At 43.9% G+C, this 17,196-nt stretch overlaps 1 protein-coding gene and 1 long non-coding RNA gene across 4 annotated transcripts in view; one reads left to right on the top strand and one right to left on the bottom strand.

Annotated features, from left to right (window-relative positions):
* The window catches only part of IQGAP1 (IQ motif containing GTPase activating protein 1), a 100,172-nt gene extending 93,351 nt beyond the window's left edge, over positions 1 to 6,821 (top strand). For both annotated transcript variants that reach the window (XM_045899360.3, XM_045899361.3), the window contains exons 37-38: positions 2,345 to 2,453; positions 4,500 to 6,821. In XM_045899360.3, coding sequence (XP_045755316.1) covers positions 2,345 to 2,453; positions 4,500 to 4,613 — 223 coding nt within the window. In that variant the 3' untranslated portion in view covers positions 4,614 to 6,821. The remainder of the gene's footprint in view (positions 1 to 2,344; positions 2,454 to 4,499) is intronic.
* On the bottom strand, positions 6,046 to 15,477 carry LOC135361523 (uncharacterized). 2 transcript variants are annotated; one of them, XR_010404824.1, is made up of 3 exons: positions 15,220 to 15,477; positions 7,402 to 7,573; positions 6,046 to 6,794 (listed from the first exon to the last, which is right to left on the bottom strand). It is a non-coding gene; the product is annotated as an uncharacterized LOC135361523 (long non-coding RNA). The 2 variants fall into 2 exon arrangements; XR_010404825.1 differs by lacking the exon at positions 15,220 to 15,477 and adding an exon at positions 12,574 to 12,714.
* Between the last annotated feature and the right edge of the window lie 1,719 nt (positions 15,478 to 17,196).

The following is a 17,196-nucleotide window of genomic DNA, read 5'->3' on the forward strand; positions in this document are numbered from 1 at the left end:
ATAACCAATAAAAACATGGAAAACTATTTTATTATGCAGTGATGGCAAGGAAGTAGTGAGATAAGTAAGCACTTTGGCATACATTTCTGACATTACTGCAAAATAGTTCAGTGAGATACATAAGGGTTGAACTTTTTTAGCTGCTATGTAAAACAGTATGGCAATTCCTCAAAAATTTGAAAACTCATATGCTCCAGCAATCCCACTTTGGGGCATATATTCCAAAGAACTGAAAGCAGGACCCCAAAGAGGTATTTACACTTCCCCATTCATAGCTGCATTACTCATAAGAGCCAAGAGGTGGGAGCAACCCAAATGTCCGCGGATGGATGTGGAAACACAACGCGCTACATATACACACAGTGGAATATTATTCAGCCTTAAGAAGGAAAGACATCGGTCCCAGGCCATGACATGGATGAACCGTGGGGACATCGTACTAAGTGAAATAAGCCAAGTGGCGAAAAGACACGTGCCTTGTGACTCCACTTACAGGAGGTGCCTAGAGGAGTCTAACACCTAAAAACGGGGAGTAGAATGGTGGTTGCAGGGCTGGGGGAGGGGGACGGGGGAGCTGTCGTTTAACAGGTACAGTTTCAGTTTGGTAGGATGAAAAGGCTCTGGACTGTCTGTCGCACAACAGCATGAATATACTTAACACTACCAAACCTCACACTCAAAAATAGTTAAGGTAAATTTTATGTCTTGTGGTTTTTATAATGAAAAACATTTTAATACTCTGACCAAAAATTCCATTTTTAGGCATCTATCAAAAAAAAAAATCAGAGGTAAAACCAAAGATTTACATATAAACGTGTACCACACGTGTAATAACGTTAAAAGTAAAATCAGCGTAAGTGTTGTACAGTAGGTGAATGGTTAAACTTTAACTACAACATGGAATATTGTGTGGCCGTTAAAAAGGATGTGTTCAAAGAATGACAAATTCTCAAAATGTTACTAGAGAGAAGTTGGGATACAGGACTGTATTTACAATTTATGCTAAAAAAATAGAGAAGTAAGTGGGTGGTTAGATAATCTTTATGTGAACAGAGGCACAGAACATACACTGTTTAAATGGTTATCTTTGGCTTGTGAAATTATAGGTGCCTTTTCTTTTTCTCATGCTTTACCAAGTTCCAAAGTTCAGTAATGAATCTATGTTATTTTAGGATCAGAAAAATTAAAGCAGGGGGGCGCCTGCTGCTCCCTCTGCCTGATACTCTGCCTGCTTGTGCTCCCTCCCTCCCTCCCCCCCTCCCTCTCTTTCCCTTCCCCCCAACAAATAAATAAATAAATAAAATCTTTAAAAAGAAAATAAGAAACCAGATAACAAAGCAAACTGGTTAAAATAAAACTATCACAGGAAGTACCTTTAAGGAAAGACCTGTGAGGACCTCCTGCTGAGTAGGATGCACATGTTCTAGTTCATGGATTTTGTGACCTCTCCCGTAACTTCTCCATGGCCTCTTCTGCATCATTCGTGGTTCTCAGCTCAGTTCCTAGTAGATAAGTTTGCTCCACAGTTGAGTTCTAGAAATTTGGGCCGATGTACTTTGATCACCCAGGGAACAACACCTTCCGTTGCCATAAAATTTCCGGGCTTGTAACACGTTGAGAATGAGCGATACCTGAAATGTTTTCGGTAAATAGCAATGTATCTTTGGTGGTACTTAGTATACTGCCTTTATAGCTCTGGCAGCTCCTCTCGTGGCTCTTCTTGTTCTTACCCCTTTTTGTTTCCTTCCGCACTTGTTGCAGTCCTCCACCACGCATGCATTCACTCACACAGCTTTCCTCCCTCTGCTTCCCGTCCAGTTTCCTCTTGATACGCTTTTATTGTTAGATTTCAGCAGTGGCCACAGGGAAGCCCAAGAGAATTCCTGTAACGTCAGAGGCTGTCATGGCCTTCCTCAGTGTTCCCTCTTCCCGTGGTATGCAAGGGCTGCAGGGGGGGTTGCCCGCCTCTCCCCAAATCTCCAAGCGTGTGGTACTTAGAGTAGCAGCCCCACGTTGCTTCACCTGTAGAAGTACTTTGGACCTTTATTTTTTACCCCTTTTCACTCTTGAAGATTGGTTTTTAAAAATTTTACTTATTAGAGAGCGCGTGCACGCACGCATGAGCAGGAGGAGGGGCAGAGAAAGAAGCAGACTCACCGCTGAGCAGGGAACCCAATGAGGGACTCGATCCCAGGACCTTGAGATCATGACCTGAGTTGAAGACAGACGTTTAACTGACTGAGCCACCCAGGCACCCCTTGAAGAAATCTCCTTTCTGCATTTCATAAAATATTTTTATACGAGAATGTAAAAATCACACCCTTACGATGTTATGTTTCAACAGGTTTAAGAATGTTATCTTTGAAATCAGTCCAACAGAAGAAGTTGGAGACTTTGAAGTGAAAGCCAAGTTCATGGGCGTTCAAATGGAGACGTTTATGTTGCATTATCAGGTGGGTATGCACTACACAGAACCGAAAGCTCTGTATGTGCAGTGGTTGTTCTCAATGAGGTAGGAGAGCAGGTAGAAAGGAAATCTGTTTGGAGACAGCTGTCCCATACCCAGCAGTGAGCTGGGCCCCACACGGGCGGGAAAGGAGCAAGGGCCCCTGTGCGTCTGCCTTTGTCTGCTCTCCCTGGAGAGCTGTGGCAGATCGGTACGATTCTCCAAGCTTTTATCTGAAGCTTCTACTTCGTGTTGCCACTAAATTGAACTGGTACCTTGACCTTGAACAAACTCTTAACTATTGATAGTAGAAAATTGTTAGCTTATTCAGTAGCTTGAAATCTTTTCTCTCATTTTGATTTGATCTAGGGGCTTAAAGGTGTATTTCTGACAAGGCGTGTGTAAATTGCATCTTTGTAAACTGAATCCCATTTTAAATTCAGCTAGAACTCTGCAGTGAATCATTTTATAACATAATTTTAGCTAATTTTTATTCCAAAATATCTCTAGTTTTTACATATTAGAAAAGCACCAGGATACTGCAAGGCCTCCTGGGCCCTGTCCAGGCTCTCGCACTTCATGTGTGTCCTCATCAGCTCCATCCCCTTCGCACTGCTGTCCTCTGTTGGTCTGGGCAGGGGCCATCTCTGCACGTGCTGACCCCCCGTCCCTGTCCTTTCTTCCTCTAAACGTGTTACCACTCTGACCAGCACTCCCCACCTCCCCGCCCCAAACTGTGCATTCCATAAGGACCGTGGTGTGTCTTCGTTTCCTTCTCAGTGATGAGTAGATCCTCAAATGTGTTAGCTGAACAAAAGTGAAGTGATTCCGTGATGCATGTGCTCAGGGGCTTCCGCGAAGGAAGATGCTGTTGGCCTTCAGGCTCACCAGAGTTGTACAGGCCAACCAGCCTGCCTCGGGTACCGTGTTCGTCCATGCACAGGTGCATTAAATAGGGAGTGAGCGGGCGCCTGGGTGGCTCAGTTGGTTAAGCGACTGCCTTCGGCTCAGGTCATGATCCTGGAGTCCCAGGATCGAGTCCCACATAGGGCTCCCTGCTCAGCGGGGAGTCTGCTTCTCCCTCTGACCCTCACCCTTCTCCTTCTCTCTCTCTCTGTCATTCTCTCTCTCTCAAAAATAAATTAAAAAAAAATTAAATAGGGAGTGAGGATCAGGTATGAGGTGTTATGTTGGCCCAGGTGACACACCAGGGCCTTCGTTCTCATGGAGCCGCTAGGATTTTTCCAGAAGATGAACTGGTTGAACTTCGGGGTTCTTTCAAGTGCTTTGACTCTTGCTTTCTCAACACGTCTCTTCTGAAGTTCACGGGTGAGACTTCCTAAATGTGCTCTGGACCGTGGAGGGCAGTGGGAGAAGCGGGGGCTTTACACTCTGATCCAGATCCACTCCGTCCCACACGGTGCTGTTGGGCAAGTCCCTGAACGTCTCCAAGCTTCGTCTTTAAACTTGAGATAATCAGACCTCTAGGACTTTGATCAGGACTTAAAAAGACACTATCTGATGTGCTTACCCAATATCGAGCACATAGTAGGCACCTAATAAACATTTTGTCCTTTTGCCCCTTGCCTTCAGAATATAAAAGCTTTTTCACGTGGAATAGAAAGTAAGACTCTAGTCGATACCCTTGCGACAACATTGGTGGCCGTGTCCTGGTTTTAGTGACTAGTATATTTATCACAGATTGAAATGCCTTCACCTTCTCCAGGTGACCTGTCACTTAGACAAACCAGAGACACGTTATTGTCACTTCTGAAATAGGAAGTATGTGTGATGACTGAACATGCTGCTTTTTCTTTCCCTGTTTTGTGTATTTTGATATGAACCACATGACTTCTTAACTCCAAATGGACCAGAAAATTCAGTTGAGCAGCGTGCCCTGTTCCTCGAGCTCTCAGGGGTTGTGCAGGGGACAGCACTCCTTTCTCACTCCACTTCATGTCTGTCATTCCTCATTCCTTCTGGGTCCCTCCCTACCTTGTGTCTTGTCTTATGCCACAGACTTGTTTGACGGTCAAAATGTTTTTTTGAACAGGACCTACTGCAGCTACAGTATGAAGGTGTTGCGGTCATGAAATTATTTAATAGAGCTAAAGTAAATGTCAACCTTCTGATCTTCCTCCTCAACAAAAAGTTCTACGGGAAGTAATTGATCCGTTGCCACCAGCCCAGAAGGATGAAGGAAAGAAGCTCCTCACGGTTTCCTTTCTCGGGTCCTTCTTTCCTCATTGGAAGCAAAGACATGGCCCACAACAAAGCCTCAACCTGATACACTCCCAGCGCCACACTTTTCACCCCTCCCGCTCTGATGGGACTTCTGTTGCCCTTTCTTCATAGTGAAATTGTATTTCAGGCTTAGTCTGATCCTCTTGTTCCTTCATTTTCTTCCGTCACTTAGGCAAGAGCGGAAGCTCCACTAAACTCTCTCTCCGTTGTTAAGGTCTGAGAGGCCTCATGACTCTCTTGTAAGCTTTGGTGTTTGTGTGAATTAGCAACAGGGATGGTGGGACTTGAATTCTTGCTGTTTGGAAGCAGGCGCTCTCAGCACTAGTAACAGACACGCACGGAAGGCACACAAACATCTCCAGTCTCTAGGTTTTCATTTAAAGGTGAAGTACCTTTACATTTCCATCCCATTGGTCAAATGGAAGGATCCAGGGGCTTCTTGCTTCTCTTCCATTCTGTTGTCCTTTATGCGCAGGAGCTAACGGAAATCACTGTCTGTGCTCAAAGGAAACCTTTCTAGCAAAGGGGGAGACACGGCTTTTAAATGTCACCATTAAATGGGAACCGGGCTGTCGGTGTAGCTCTCTGATCGGCGGGCAGGAGAGTCCCACCGGGAATACCCAGCTGCCGAGGGAGGTTCACCGCGGTCTGCCGTGCCTGCGTGTTTGCGCTGCTGGAGGGAGGGGGCTCCATCCGGGAAGGCGGTCCTGTCTGCTCTCCCTGTGGCGAAGGGACCGGCCAGCCCTAGCATAGAGTGTAATTGTCTTCAAAACTGTTTTATGTCTCAAGAGTGCCTTATGAAAGTGTAGATTTACTTCTTGAAATGTGGGTGATAGGACTTTTTTTTAAGATTTATATAATGCTTTAAAAGCCTTTAGAATATGGTAAGAAAATGGTTTTTAAAAATTGGCTTATCTGTATATCTGAACTCTTAGAACTTTCTTACATAGCTACAACACTAGGATTTATCTGCAGGGTTGCAGGGAGATAATCCTGCCTTAAATAGACTGAAACAAAAACAAACAAAACCAGCCAACCAACATTAACTTGGTATTAAGATCTCTTTTTCCCACTTCTTTCTCTTCCCTTGCTGCCCACGCCATGCCTTTATTTTATGAGCTCCCATTTTTCTGGGTTTAGTCAGAAACAATTCAATTCTAAACATTGAATTTAGGAAGCTTTGTTATTACATAAAAAGTCATATACTTAAAAACACACACACACACACACACACACACAACAAAACTGTTTATCCAGGAAAATATGTTGGAAATCATGCTACTGAGCCTCCATTTTCTCTGATGTTTTGGTTCAGTATTCTTTTATCATAAAACATAAAGTTTAACAAAATAAACTTACATTTAAAAATTTATTGATGTATATTGAAAGCCAATAAACTGTTCGTTAATAACAAATCATGTGATGTGTCCCTATTACAAATGTAAGCATTGGAGATGTGTTTTTCCTGAGAGACCGTTTACTCGGTAAGGTCCACCATCGTGCAAATGTGAGTTGTCTTGAGTCTTCACACCCTCCACCCGGGACGAGGTGAGGTGTGGCTCGCCACCAGGCTGACCTGGTTTTTTACTGTATTTTGCAAGATCACTTTTTAGTGAATATTTTCCTCCGATCCAAAGCAGATGCTAAGACAAGTAGCATCACCACAAAAACTGAGACCTACCAAAGTGTCAACCCCTTCTCCTTAAGAGCCTAGCCATCCCCGATGCCCATCGGACCCCCATGGCCGCATCCATGGCAGACCCTGAGCAAAGTTTACAACTCCTTGAATAAAATACGGTGTTTCAGTTATTCGTGAGGATTGTAGTGCCCTTGATAAACTCCTAACGCAAAATAGTGCAACATGCACTTCAAAATGTCCTGTAGAATTATGGTTCAAAGAGCATGGAGAAGGCCCAGACCAACTCGTGTCCCGGCGTTGGAACCACGGAGCTCTTCCTCCTGCTGTTCATTGGCGGTAGCCTTCTCCATCTCATCCCTCCTCCTCTGACCTTCTCTTCCACCGGCTCCAGGACATTTATCATGAATTTACTTCCAACCGTTTGGACTGCCCATGAGGTTGCCGCACACAATTGCCTTTGTATCTCTAGGAAATAAAAAGGTCATTTGTTCATGTTTGTGTTTATTTTTCTCAGTTTCATTGTTAGCAGTTCCTGTTCAACAGCGTTGGCTAGAGCGAGCTTTAATGATTGCAAACTACAACAGAAAACAACTCCCTCTCCAGTCTTCCTGAAGGAGCAAACCCACGTCCCCTACCAGCTCACGGAATTCTGGCAAAGCCAGGTTTCGCACGGGAGTGCGTTTAGCCTTGTTTTTTTTGACGTGTCCTCTGCTTCACGTAGCCTCAGCAGAAAAAGAAGTCGGGGCTGCGGAGAGCACGCGGAATGCGGCGTCTGGTTGGCTGATGGCGGGGAGTTGGGCACCGCTGCGGCCTCGGGTCCCAACGGGGCTGCCCCGCACCAGGTCGTCTCCGCTCCACCCAGGTCACCAGAAAGGGACTAGTGGAAGTTGCATATGGAAAAAGTAAACAGCAAAAGGGGGGGGGGGGGGGATTGGCTTCCTTTTGAGTAAGGCCCCGAGGCACAGCCTCACTCAGAAGTACAAATATGTATATAATCCTGTTGTGTTTATAAACTGTGGCCAGACTCTATTGGAAAATTAGGGACTGGGAAATAAGAGGAAAAACAGAATACCTCGAAAGTAAACAGCAGTGGAAGACGGGAGACGGCGGTCCGTGCGAGTGGAAGAGTGGTGGGCGCTGTGCTGGGAGCGCGGGACCCCCCCCCAGCCCCGCTTTTCTCCTCCAGAAGTTGGGGGCTGCTCTCTGCGGCCGCGTCACTGAGACAACTCGGGCTCTACGTCGTCCTGCAAAGAAATCAAGGGAGGCAGAAAGGTGCTTATCAGGACCTAACGGTGTTAAATAAGGAAACCAGCACCAGGGCAAACGGGAGGAAGGGGCGCGGGAGCCCCAGTGGCCCCCCTCCCCGTGCCCCACAGCCGCGCCCCTCCCGCCTTTATGCCGGTGCAAACCCACGGGGAAGTGGGGCACCTGGACCCCTGCACGGATTCTAAATCTGACATCTAAACTTCCTAACCTTTAAATCACGAAGTGTGAAGCTGCCCACATACTGCGAATTTCAAGATAAAAATTACCTCGCTTTTAAAGGTATGCAGCAGAACCCGCTGTGCATCTTTCTTTACACTCAGTGCTCACCACAGTAAGTGCCGTCACCCCCTGTCACCAAGCGTTAACTACAGTTTTACTAATCCCTATGCTGTATTTTCCCTTTTTTTTGAAGATTTTATTTTTAAGTCGTCTCTACACCCAACACGGGGCTCGAACTCACAACCCCAAGATCAAGAGTCGCAGCTCCTCTGACTGAGCCAGCCAGGCGCCCCTGTATGTTGTGCTTTCCATCTCCATGACTTACTTATTGGAAGTTTATACCTCTTAATCCCCTTTATTTCATCCACCCACCCCCAACCATCAATTTGTTCCCTGTAAGTAAGAGTTTGATTTTTTTCTTGCTTCATTCGTTTCGGGTTTTTTTTTAGATCCCACATGAGTGAAATCATCCGGTATATGTCTTTCTCTGACTTACTTCTCTTAGCATAATACCCTGTAGGTCCATCCATGTCGTCTCAAATGGCAAGCTCTCTTCCTTTTTTACGACTAATATTCCATTGTGTGTATAGCCCACATCTTTTATCTGTTCATCCATCGATGGGCACTTGGGCTGCTTCCAGATCTTGGCTATTGTAAACAATGCTGCTATAGGAGGTGCGTATGTCTTTTCAAATTAGCATTTTCGTTTTGTTTGGGTCAATACCCAGTAGAATTACTGGATCATAGGGTAGTTCTATTTTTAAATTTTTTGAGGAACCTCCACACTGTTTTCCACAATGGCTGCACCAATTTACATTCCCACCAACAGTGCACGAGGGTTCCTCTTTCTCCACATCCTTGCCAACACTTGCTCTTTCTTGTCTTTTTGATTCTAGCCATACTGACAGATGTAAGGTGATATCTCATTTTGATTTGCACTTCCCTGATGAATAGTGATGATGAGACCTTTTCAAGTGTCTTTTAGTCATTTGTATGTCTTCTTTGGAAAAATATTCAGGTCCTCTGCTCATTTTTTTAAAAGATTTTATTTGAGAGAGGAGGGAGAAGCAGACTCCCTGCTGAGCAGGGAGCCCAACAAGGGGCTCGATCCCAGGACTCTGAGATCATGACCTGACGCTTAACCAACTGAGCCACCCAGGTGCTCCTCTGCTCATTTTTTAACCAGATAATTTTTGCTCTAAGTTCTTAATGTATTTTGGATATTAATTCCTTATCAGATAATATCATTTGCAAATATCTTCTCTCATTCAGTAGGTTGCCTTGTCATTTTCTTGATGGTTTACTTCCCCGTACAAAAGCTTTTATTTTGGTATAGTCCCAATAGTTGGTTTTTGTTTTCCCAACCTATCCAGGAAAATGTTGCTAAGGCCAATGTCAAAGAGATGACTGCCTATGTTTTCTTCTATGAGTCTTACGGTTTCATGTCTCACATTTAGGTCTTTAACCCATTTTGAGTTTATTTTTGTATATGGCATAGGAAAGTGGTCCAGTTTCATTCTTTTGCATGTGGCTGTCCAGTTTTCCTAGTACCATGTATTGAAGAGGCTGTCTTTTCTCCATTGTATATTCTTTTCTCCTTTGTTGTAGGTTAATTGACCATATAAGTGCGCGTTTATTTCTGGGTTCTCTATTTTCCATTGATCTATGTGTCTATTTTTGTTCCCTCTCCATTTTTAAAGGTACACAAACAGCTCTTTATCAGTTCGAACCCTTACATCTTTTTCCTCTTTAAGCTCACGTTTCCATTCCACTTCCCTCAGAATTTTATCCTAATGTGATATTTAAAGCATAAGTCTTTTTATGATTCTGTCATGATTATCTCACAAAAATAAAAATTTGTTTTATTTCCTTTGACCATAAGGCTGTGAATGCAATCCAGAAAAATACTTTGTGTCATTACAGTTCTCATTAATGCGTGTTTGATCAAAGTGCCATATTGTCTGGACAGTTGTTTAAGTAAGATATTTGAAATGCGTTTCTTAATGGGATAAATGAAGAGTTTTTAAATGAAGGTTTAAGGAACTTATGGATAAACATTACTACTTGCTAGAATGAGTTAGGGCTCATGGCCAGTTCTCTTCTATTTTTCATTTTTATAAATGTAAGCTCTGCGAACCTTTGCTATCAAATTAGCACATGGCAATGGAAGGTGTTTCGTTATAATGATGTCATCCATTTTGGGGAACTCCTTAGTTTATCCAAAGAATCTCAGTGATTTATGGTAATTAGAACATGATTAAGTCTTGCAATTTTGTTAAAAGCAAAAAAAAAATTACCTGAATTTATTATTCAGTTATGAAATTATCCACTTCCTCCAGATTTTGGAAGTAGACAAGGGGCTTCTCAAAGACTTATTAAATAACTGAATTAAACTCATAACGTTTTGACTTAGAGACGACTTATTTAACCCAATATGCTAAAGATGCTTGGGGAAAATGGAAATATTTTAATACGCCTTCAGCACTACAACTTTTAAACTTTTTTATTAGGAAAAATATAAATAGAAGGAATAGTATAATGAACTCCCATGTGGCCTCAATTTTTTTTTTTAAAGATTTTATTTATTTATTTGAGACAGAATGAGAGAGAGAGAGAGCACATGAGAGGGGGGAGGGTCAGAGGGAGAAGCAGGCTCCCCGCCGAGCAGGGAGCCCGATGCGGGACTCGATCCCGGGACTCCAGGATCATGACCTGAGCCGAAGGCAGTTGCTTAACCAACTGAGCCACCCAGGCGCCCGTGGCCTCAATTATTATCCACACATAGTCAAACTGTTCTCCTCCCTAATGCCACCCCAAGCCCCCTTAGGTTATTTTGACAAATCCCAGCTATAGTACCATTTCAACCGTAAGTACTTGAGGATGTGTCTCTAGCATAGTGTTTCTAATTGGGGGGCAACTGTGTTCCCAGGAGACATTTGGCAATATTTGGAGATTTTGTTGTTGTTGTTGTCCCAGCTAAGGGAGTACTGCAGCCATTTAGTGGGTAGATGGCAGGGATCCTGATTAACATCCTACAATGTGCAGGACAATCTCCCTCAACAAGGGATTATCCAGTCCAGAATGTCAGTAGTACTGGGGTGAGAAATCCCACTCTGGGGCGCCTGAGTGGCTCAGTCGTTAAGCGTCTGCCTTCAGCTCAGGTCATGATCCCAGGGTCCTGGGATCGAGCCCCGCATCCGGCTCCCTGCTCCGCGGGAAGCCTGCTCTCCCTCTCCCACTCCCACTGCTTGTGTTCCTGCTCTCGCTCTCTGTCTCTGTCAAATAAATAAATAAAATCTTTAAAAAAAAAAAAAAAAAAGAAAGAAATCCCACTCTTTACATAGAAGGACTTAAGAAAAAAATCCCCAAACCATTATCACACTTAAACAATCATTTTAAAATACCAGACATGCAGTCGATGTTTGCATTTCTGCAGTCTCTTGCAATTGCTCAAATAGTTCATATGTTTGAATCAGGTGTCAAACAAGGTACACATGTCACATTTGGTTGACAGGTCTTTTAAATCCTTTAACTATAAATTCTCTTTTTTAATCTTGCAGTTTTATGATGTTGATCCTGTAGAATTTCTACATTCTGGATTTCTTTCTTTCTTTCTTTCTTTCTTTCTTTCTTTCTTTCTTTCTTTCTTTCTTTCTTTCTTTCTTTCTTTCTTTCTTTCTTTTTTAAGGTTTTATTCATTTATTTGACAGATAGCAAGAGAGCACAAGCAGGGGGAGCAGGAGGCAGAGGGAGAGAGAGAAGCAGGCTCTCCGCTGAGCAGGGAGCCAGATACGGGACTCAATCCCAGGACCCTGGGATCATGACCTGAGCTGAAGGCAGACACTTAATGACTGAGCCACCTAGACTCCCCCTGACCATCAGTTCTAATGAGCTAGTACTAAACCTCCGATCTTATCCCAGGAATAATTGGGAGTAACTGATGGATTTTAAGAAGAACAAGAAGTATTCAGATGTGGGCTTTAGACAGGTGAAGGGAGAATGGGGACGAGGAGGGAAGACTCAGGACAGCGTGTGCTAAGGATCTTTTGTGCGTCCCGCTGGACCCACTCTCCACCCTCACTTTCCTCTGTGCCCAGAGCTGCTGGCCACATGCACCGCGTCATTGTCTCCCTCCAGGCTGTGGTTGCATTTGGCCAGTGGTGGGCATCACAAGGAGATTGGAGGTCTGGGGGAAGGCAGGGTTAGGATTTCTTCTTCCAGGTTGCTGCATTACCTGCCTCTGCCTACCAAAGGCCAGAGCTCGGGTCAGGCGGCTCTGGCCCAGCACCCTGGGCGCCTGGTGGCTCAGACAGTTAAGCATCTGCCTTTGGCTCAGGTCCTGATCTCAGGGTCCTGGGCTGGAGTCCCGCGTCGGGCTCCCCTGCTCAGTGGGGAGTCTGCTTCTCCCTCTACCCCTCCCTGCTGCTTGTGATCGCTCTCTCTCACACTCTCCCTCTCTCTCAAATAAATAAATAAATAAAATATTTTTTAAAAAATTGAACAAGTGTTCCTGATTGAAGGATGCTAAGAAACATGACACCTGAATATAGTGAGCAATCTCAGATTTTCTTTTGCCATAAAGAATGTTACTGGGACCGTTGGTAAACATTTTAATAACGTCTGTAGATTAGATAACAGTACTATATCTGTCAATTTCCTGATTTTGATAATTACACTGTGATTATGTAAGAGAATATCCTTGATTTTATAAAATAAGCACTGAAGTATCTAGGGGGAAAGGGGCACCATATCAACTTACTCTCAAATGATTTAGAAAAATATATATAGGGGCGCCTGGGTGGCTCAGTCGGTTTAAGCATCTGACTCTTGATTTCATCTCAGGTAGTGATCTCAGGTCACGATCGCAGGGTTGTGGGATCCAGTCCCGCATTGGGCTCCATTCTCATTAGGGAGTCAGCTTGAGATTCTCTCTTTCCCTCTCCCTCTGCTCTCCCCCCCCAAAACAAACAAATCTTAAAAAAAAAAAAAAAGAAAAAATATATAGAGAGAGATAAAGAAATGATAAAGCAAGTGAAGTAAAATATTTGAGGGATCTGAGTAAAGAGTATATGAGAATTCTTTTTTTTAATTAAAAAAAATTTTTTTAGGGGCCCCTGGGTGGCTCAGTTGGTTAAGTGACTGCCTTCGGCTCAGGTCGTGATCCCAGGGTCCTGGGATCGAGCCCCATGTCGAGCTCCCTGCTCAGCAGGGGGTCTGCTTCTCCCTCTGATCCTCCCCCCTCTCATGTGCTTTCTCTCTCATTCTCTCTCTCAAATAAATAAATAAAATCTTTAAAAAAAAATTTTTTTTTAGAGAGGGAGAGAGAGGGTGAGGAGAGGGGCAGAGGGAGAGAGAGCATCTTAGGCAGGCTCCATGCCCAGTGTGGAGACCAACGTAGGGCTTGATATCACAACCCTGAGATCATGACCTTAGCTGAAATCAAGAGTCAGTTGCTTAATGGACTGAACCACCCAGACGCCCCTCTTTATTTTTTTTTAGATTTTATTATTTTTTTTTAAAGATTTTATTTATTTTGAGAGAGAGCACAAGTGGGGTAAGGAGCAGAGGGAGAAGCAGACTCGAGTGGGGTGAGGGGCAGAGAGATGGGAAGAAGCAGACTCTCCACTGAGCAGGGAGCCCTATTTGGCGCTCGATCCGGGCGCTCCGGGATCATGACCTGAGCTGAAGGGAGACACTTAACCAACTGAGCCACCCAGGCGCCCCCTAGGTTTTAAGTAATCTCTATACCCAACGTGGGGCTTGAACTCACAACCCTGAGTTCAAGGGTCACAGGCTCCACTGACTGAGAAAGCCGGGCACACACACCAAGAATTCTTTAAATTATTGCAACTTTTCTAAAAGTCTAAAATTATGTAAAATAAAAAAGTTTTAAAGAAATGAGGATCCTTGGGACGCCTGGGTGGCTCAGTTGGTTGGGCGTCTGCCTTCGGCTCAGGTCATGATCCCAGGGTCCTGGGATCGAGTCCTGCATCGGGCTCCCTGCTCCGCGGGGAGCCTACTTCTCCCGCTGCCTCTGTCTCTCTCTCTGTCTCTCATGAATAAATAAATAAAATCTTTAAAAAAAAAAAAAAAGAAATGAGGATCCTTATGTGCATCAGGAATGATTTTGGCTGCAAGAAATGAAAACTGACTTCTAGTGACTTAAACAAATTTATTTCACATAAATCTAGAGGAACACTAAGTATTGGTTTAGCTATTCAACAATGGCAATATTGTTTTTTTATCTTTCTGAATACTGAGTTTGTTTTTATGCCTTCTCTTTCCATGGTGGCAAATGGCCCCAGAGGTCCAGGCATCATCTCTGTATTCAAAGTATATGGAAGGAAGAGGCTAGCTGCAGCTAAATGTGTCCCTTGTTAAGCTTCCCATAAGGCTTGCCCTTACATCTCAATAACCGAACTGGCCATGTTGCCAACCCAATGGATGAGGGAGGCCAGGAAGTGGCATCTGCCTCTCTGGTCTCTGCAACAGAAGATTGGAGGGAGTGTTTGCCAAGCTAAGAGGTTGAATACTTTTAATTTGAAAACTACGAACTGGGGACGCCTGGGTGGCTCTCAGTTAAGTGTCTGTCTTCAGCTCAGGTCATGATCTCAGGGTCCTGGGATCGAGCCCCGTGTCAGGCTCCCTGCTCAGCGGGGAGTCTGCTTCTCCCTCTTCTGCTGCTTCCCCTGCTTGTGGCCCTCTCTCTCAAATAAATAAATAAAATCTTAAAAAAATACAAGAAAAAGACTACAGACTATTAATTCTTTGACCCATCCTATGATTCCATTCTTTTCTCTTTTTTTTTTTTAAGATTTTATTTATTTGAGAGAGAGTGAACAAGAGAGAGAGCACACAAGCAGGGGGAGTGGGAGTGGGAGAGGGAAAAGCAGGCTCCCCACTGAGCAGGGAGCCCAAAGTGGGCTCAATCCCAGGACCCTGAGATCATGACTTGAGCTGAAGGCAGACGCTTAACCAACTGAGCCACCCAAGAGCCCCCTATGATTTCATTCTTAATGGCAGGATTTCTTAAGGTTTGGCCCCCAAACCCCCTGTAACAGAATCATCTGTTATAAAGGCAGAATCCTGGGCTACAATCCCGTCTGCAAAAATCATAATCTCTGGGGATGGGATCCAGGAATATAAATTTTAAACAAACACCTGGATTCCAACAAAGTTGTAGACAAAGGTAAATGGAAAACAGTAAAACACTTAGAAATACTGGATAAGACATGACAAAAACTGTAACGCATACTTGAACTCACAAGAAAAGAAAATCCTCAAGTGACTAAAAATCAAATAGTAAGCATGTGCTTATCTATTCCAGTAATCTAGGAGCTTCAAGTTTTTGGGTTTTTTTAATTAACTAAACTCCATACTTTATTCACATTTCCTCGGTTTTTACCTATTATCTTTTTTCTGTTCCAGGATTCCACATGACATTTAGTCATCATGTCCCCTTAGGCTCCTCTTGGCTGTGATGGTTGGAGTTTCAGTTCTTAAGTCCCAGAGAGTTAGACCAGGAACCCAAGCCAGGACCTCAGGTGTATTGGGAGAAGCCATCTTCTCTGGGACCTGAGCATTCTTGGACATGGTGGCTGGTTATGCCGCAAACGCAAATCTCTGATCATTCTTTCCTGGGCCATTTCTCAGGCTTGTGCGTGTGGCTAGCAGCTTTGAGAGATGAGGTAATGCCTTCTTCTGGCACAAAGAACGGGCTCATTCTTCCCCTGTGACAGAACCCACTGCCTATGTAGGCATCCACGTGGGCCCTTCTGCATCACCCCTGTGGGACTTGGAGGGTAAAGGGAATTGACACAAAAATGATGCTCATGCTGCTTGCTGGGTGGTGTCTTTGACCCAGGAATCTCTTGCCTCCTGCCAGAATCCACGAAACAGTACAGATTAATGCATTTGCCTGTAAGGTAAAATTTCAGCTGGAAATAGTGAATGCTACCCAGTGGTAAAGTTAACAAAGAAGCTTGGCTATCTCTGGCTGGGCTCTGGGGGGAAAAAAACAACCCTTGAGAAACCAAAAATTTGGCCCTACAGGGGTTTAGGGTCTGCATTTACAATATCCATGTAATAAAAACCCTCATGTCTAGTCATTGATTTTTCTGTAGCTCATTGAACAAAGCATAAATACATCTGAGTCGTATTCCCACTACCCAGGATTCCCACGATACCCACAGGACCAAAAAGAAAAAAAAAAAAAATCAAGCCCCCTTAAAGATGAAAGCATAGTTAAAAACTTTAGGAAACAATCCACCATAAGCCAGAGCCAGCAGATGCAACGAATAGGATCAGAGCTCCCCACACTTGGGCTAATAAAACAACATGCTGAAAGAGAATGTAAAATTGTATAAAGGCATAAAAGAAGGAAAAAAAACGTAAGAACAGGACTCTGAATAAAGATCAGGCTAGATTCGAAAAGCTTAGATGGAAAAACATAGTCCTTTTTAAAGATTTTATTTATTTATTTGAGAAAGAGTGAGCAAGAGAGCACAAGCAGAGGAAGAGGGAGAAGCAGATTCCCTGCTGAGCAGGGATCCTGACGTGGAGCTCCATCCCAGGACCCTGGGATCATGACCTGAACCAAAGGCAGCCACTCAACCGACTGAGCCATCCAGGTGCCCCTAGGAAAACATAGTTCTTAAAGAAGATAAAACTCAATGGGCAGGTTAAACAGCCAATTAGATAGAACTGAAGAGAAAAGCTAATAAAGTGGAAGATGGATCTGAGGAAAGCACCCAGAATGTAGCACAAAACTAGAGTGGAAAAATATGAAAGGGAGATAAAAAGAAACAAAAAATAGAATGACTACGTTTGATATGCATCTAACTGAACTTCTAGAGGGAAAGAATAGAGAATATGGAGAAGAAGCAATAGTTGAAGAGATTTTAGCAAATTTTCTAGAACATTTGAAAGGTGTGTAGTGGAGTCTTCCAGTTGTTCTCCAGTATATGTTCTCCCCTCATCTAATGCAATGGTCCTCAAAGTGAGGTCCCAGAGCAGGCAGCCTCGGCATCACCTGACAACTTGTTAGATATGCAGATTCTCAGCCCCATCCAAGACCTCCTGAATCATACGCTCAGAAGTGGGGCTCAGGAATCTGTTTTAATAAGCTCTCCAGTGATTCTGATCAACACTAAAGTTTGAGAACCACTGGTCTATCATAATGGAATACTGATTTGTTTTTATTTATTTATTTATTTATTTAAGATTTTATTTATTTATTTGACAGAGAGACAGCGAGAACAGGAACACAAGCCGGGGAAATGGGAGAGGGAGAAGCAGGCTTCCTGCTGAGTGGGGAGCCCGATGCAGGGCTCCATCCCAGGACCCTGGGATCATGACCTGAGCCGAAGGCAGATGCTTCACC

Source organism: Mirounga angustirostris, unplaced genomic scaffold (genome assembly GCF_029215605.1).
Source record: "Mirounga angustirostris isolate CCGP_5_RB_7025 unplaced genomic scaffold, mMirAng1.0.hap1 SCAF_9, whole genome shotgun sequence".
NCBI lineage: Eukaryota > Metazoa > Chordata > Mammalia > Carnivora > Phocidae > Mirounga > Mirounga angustirostris.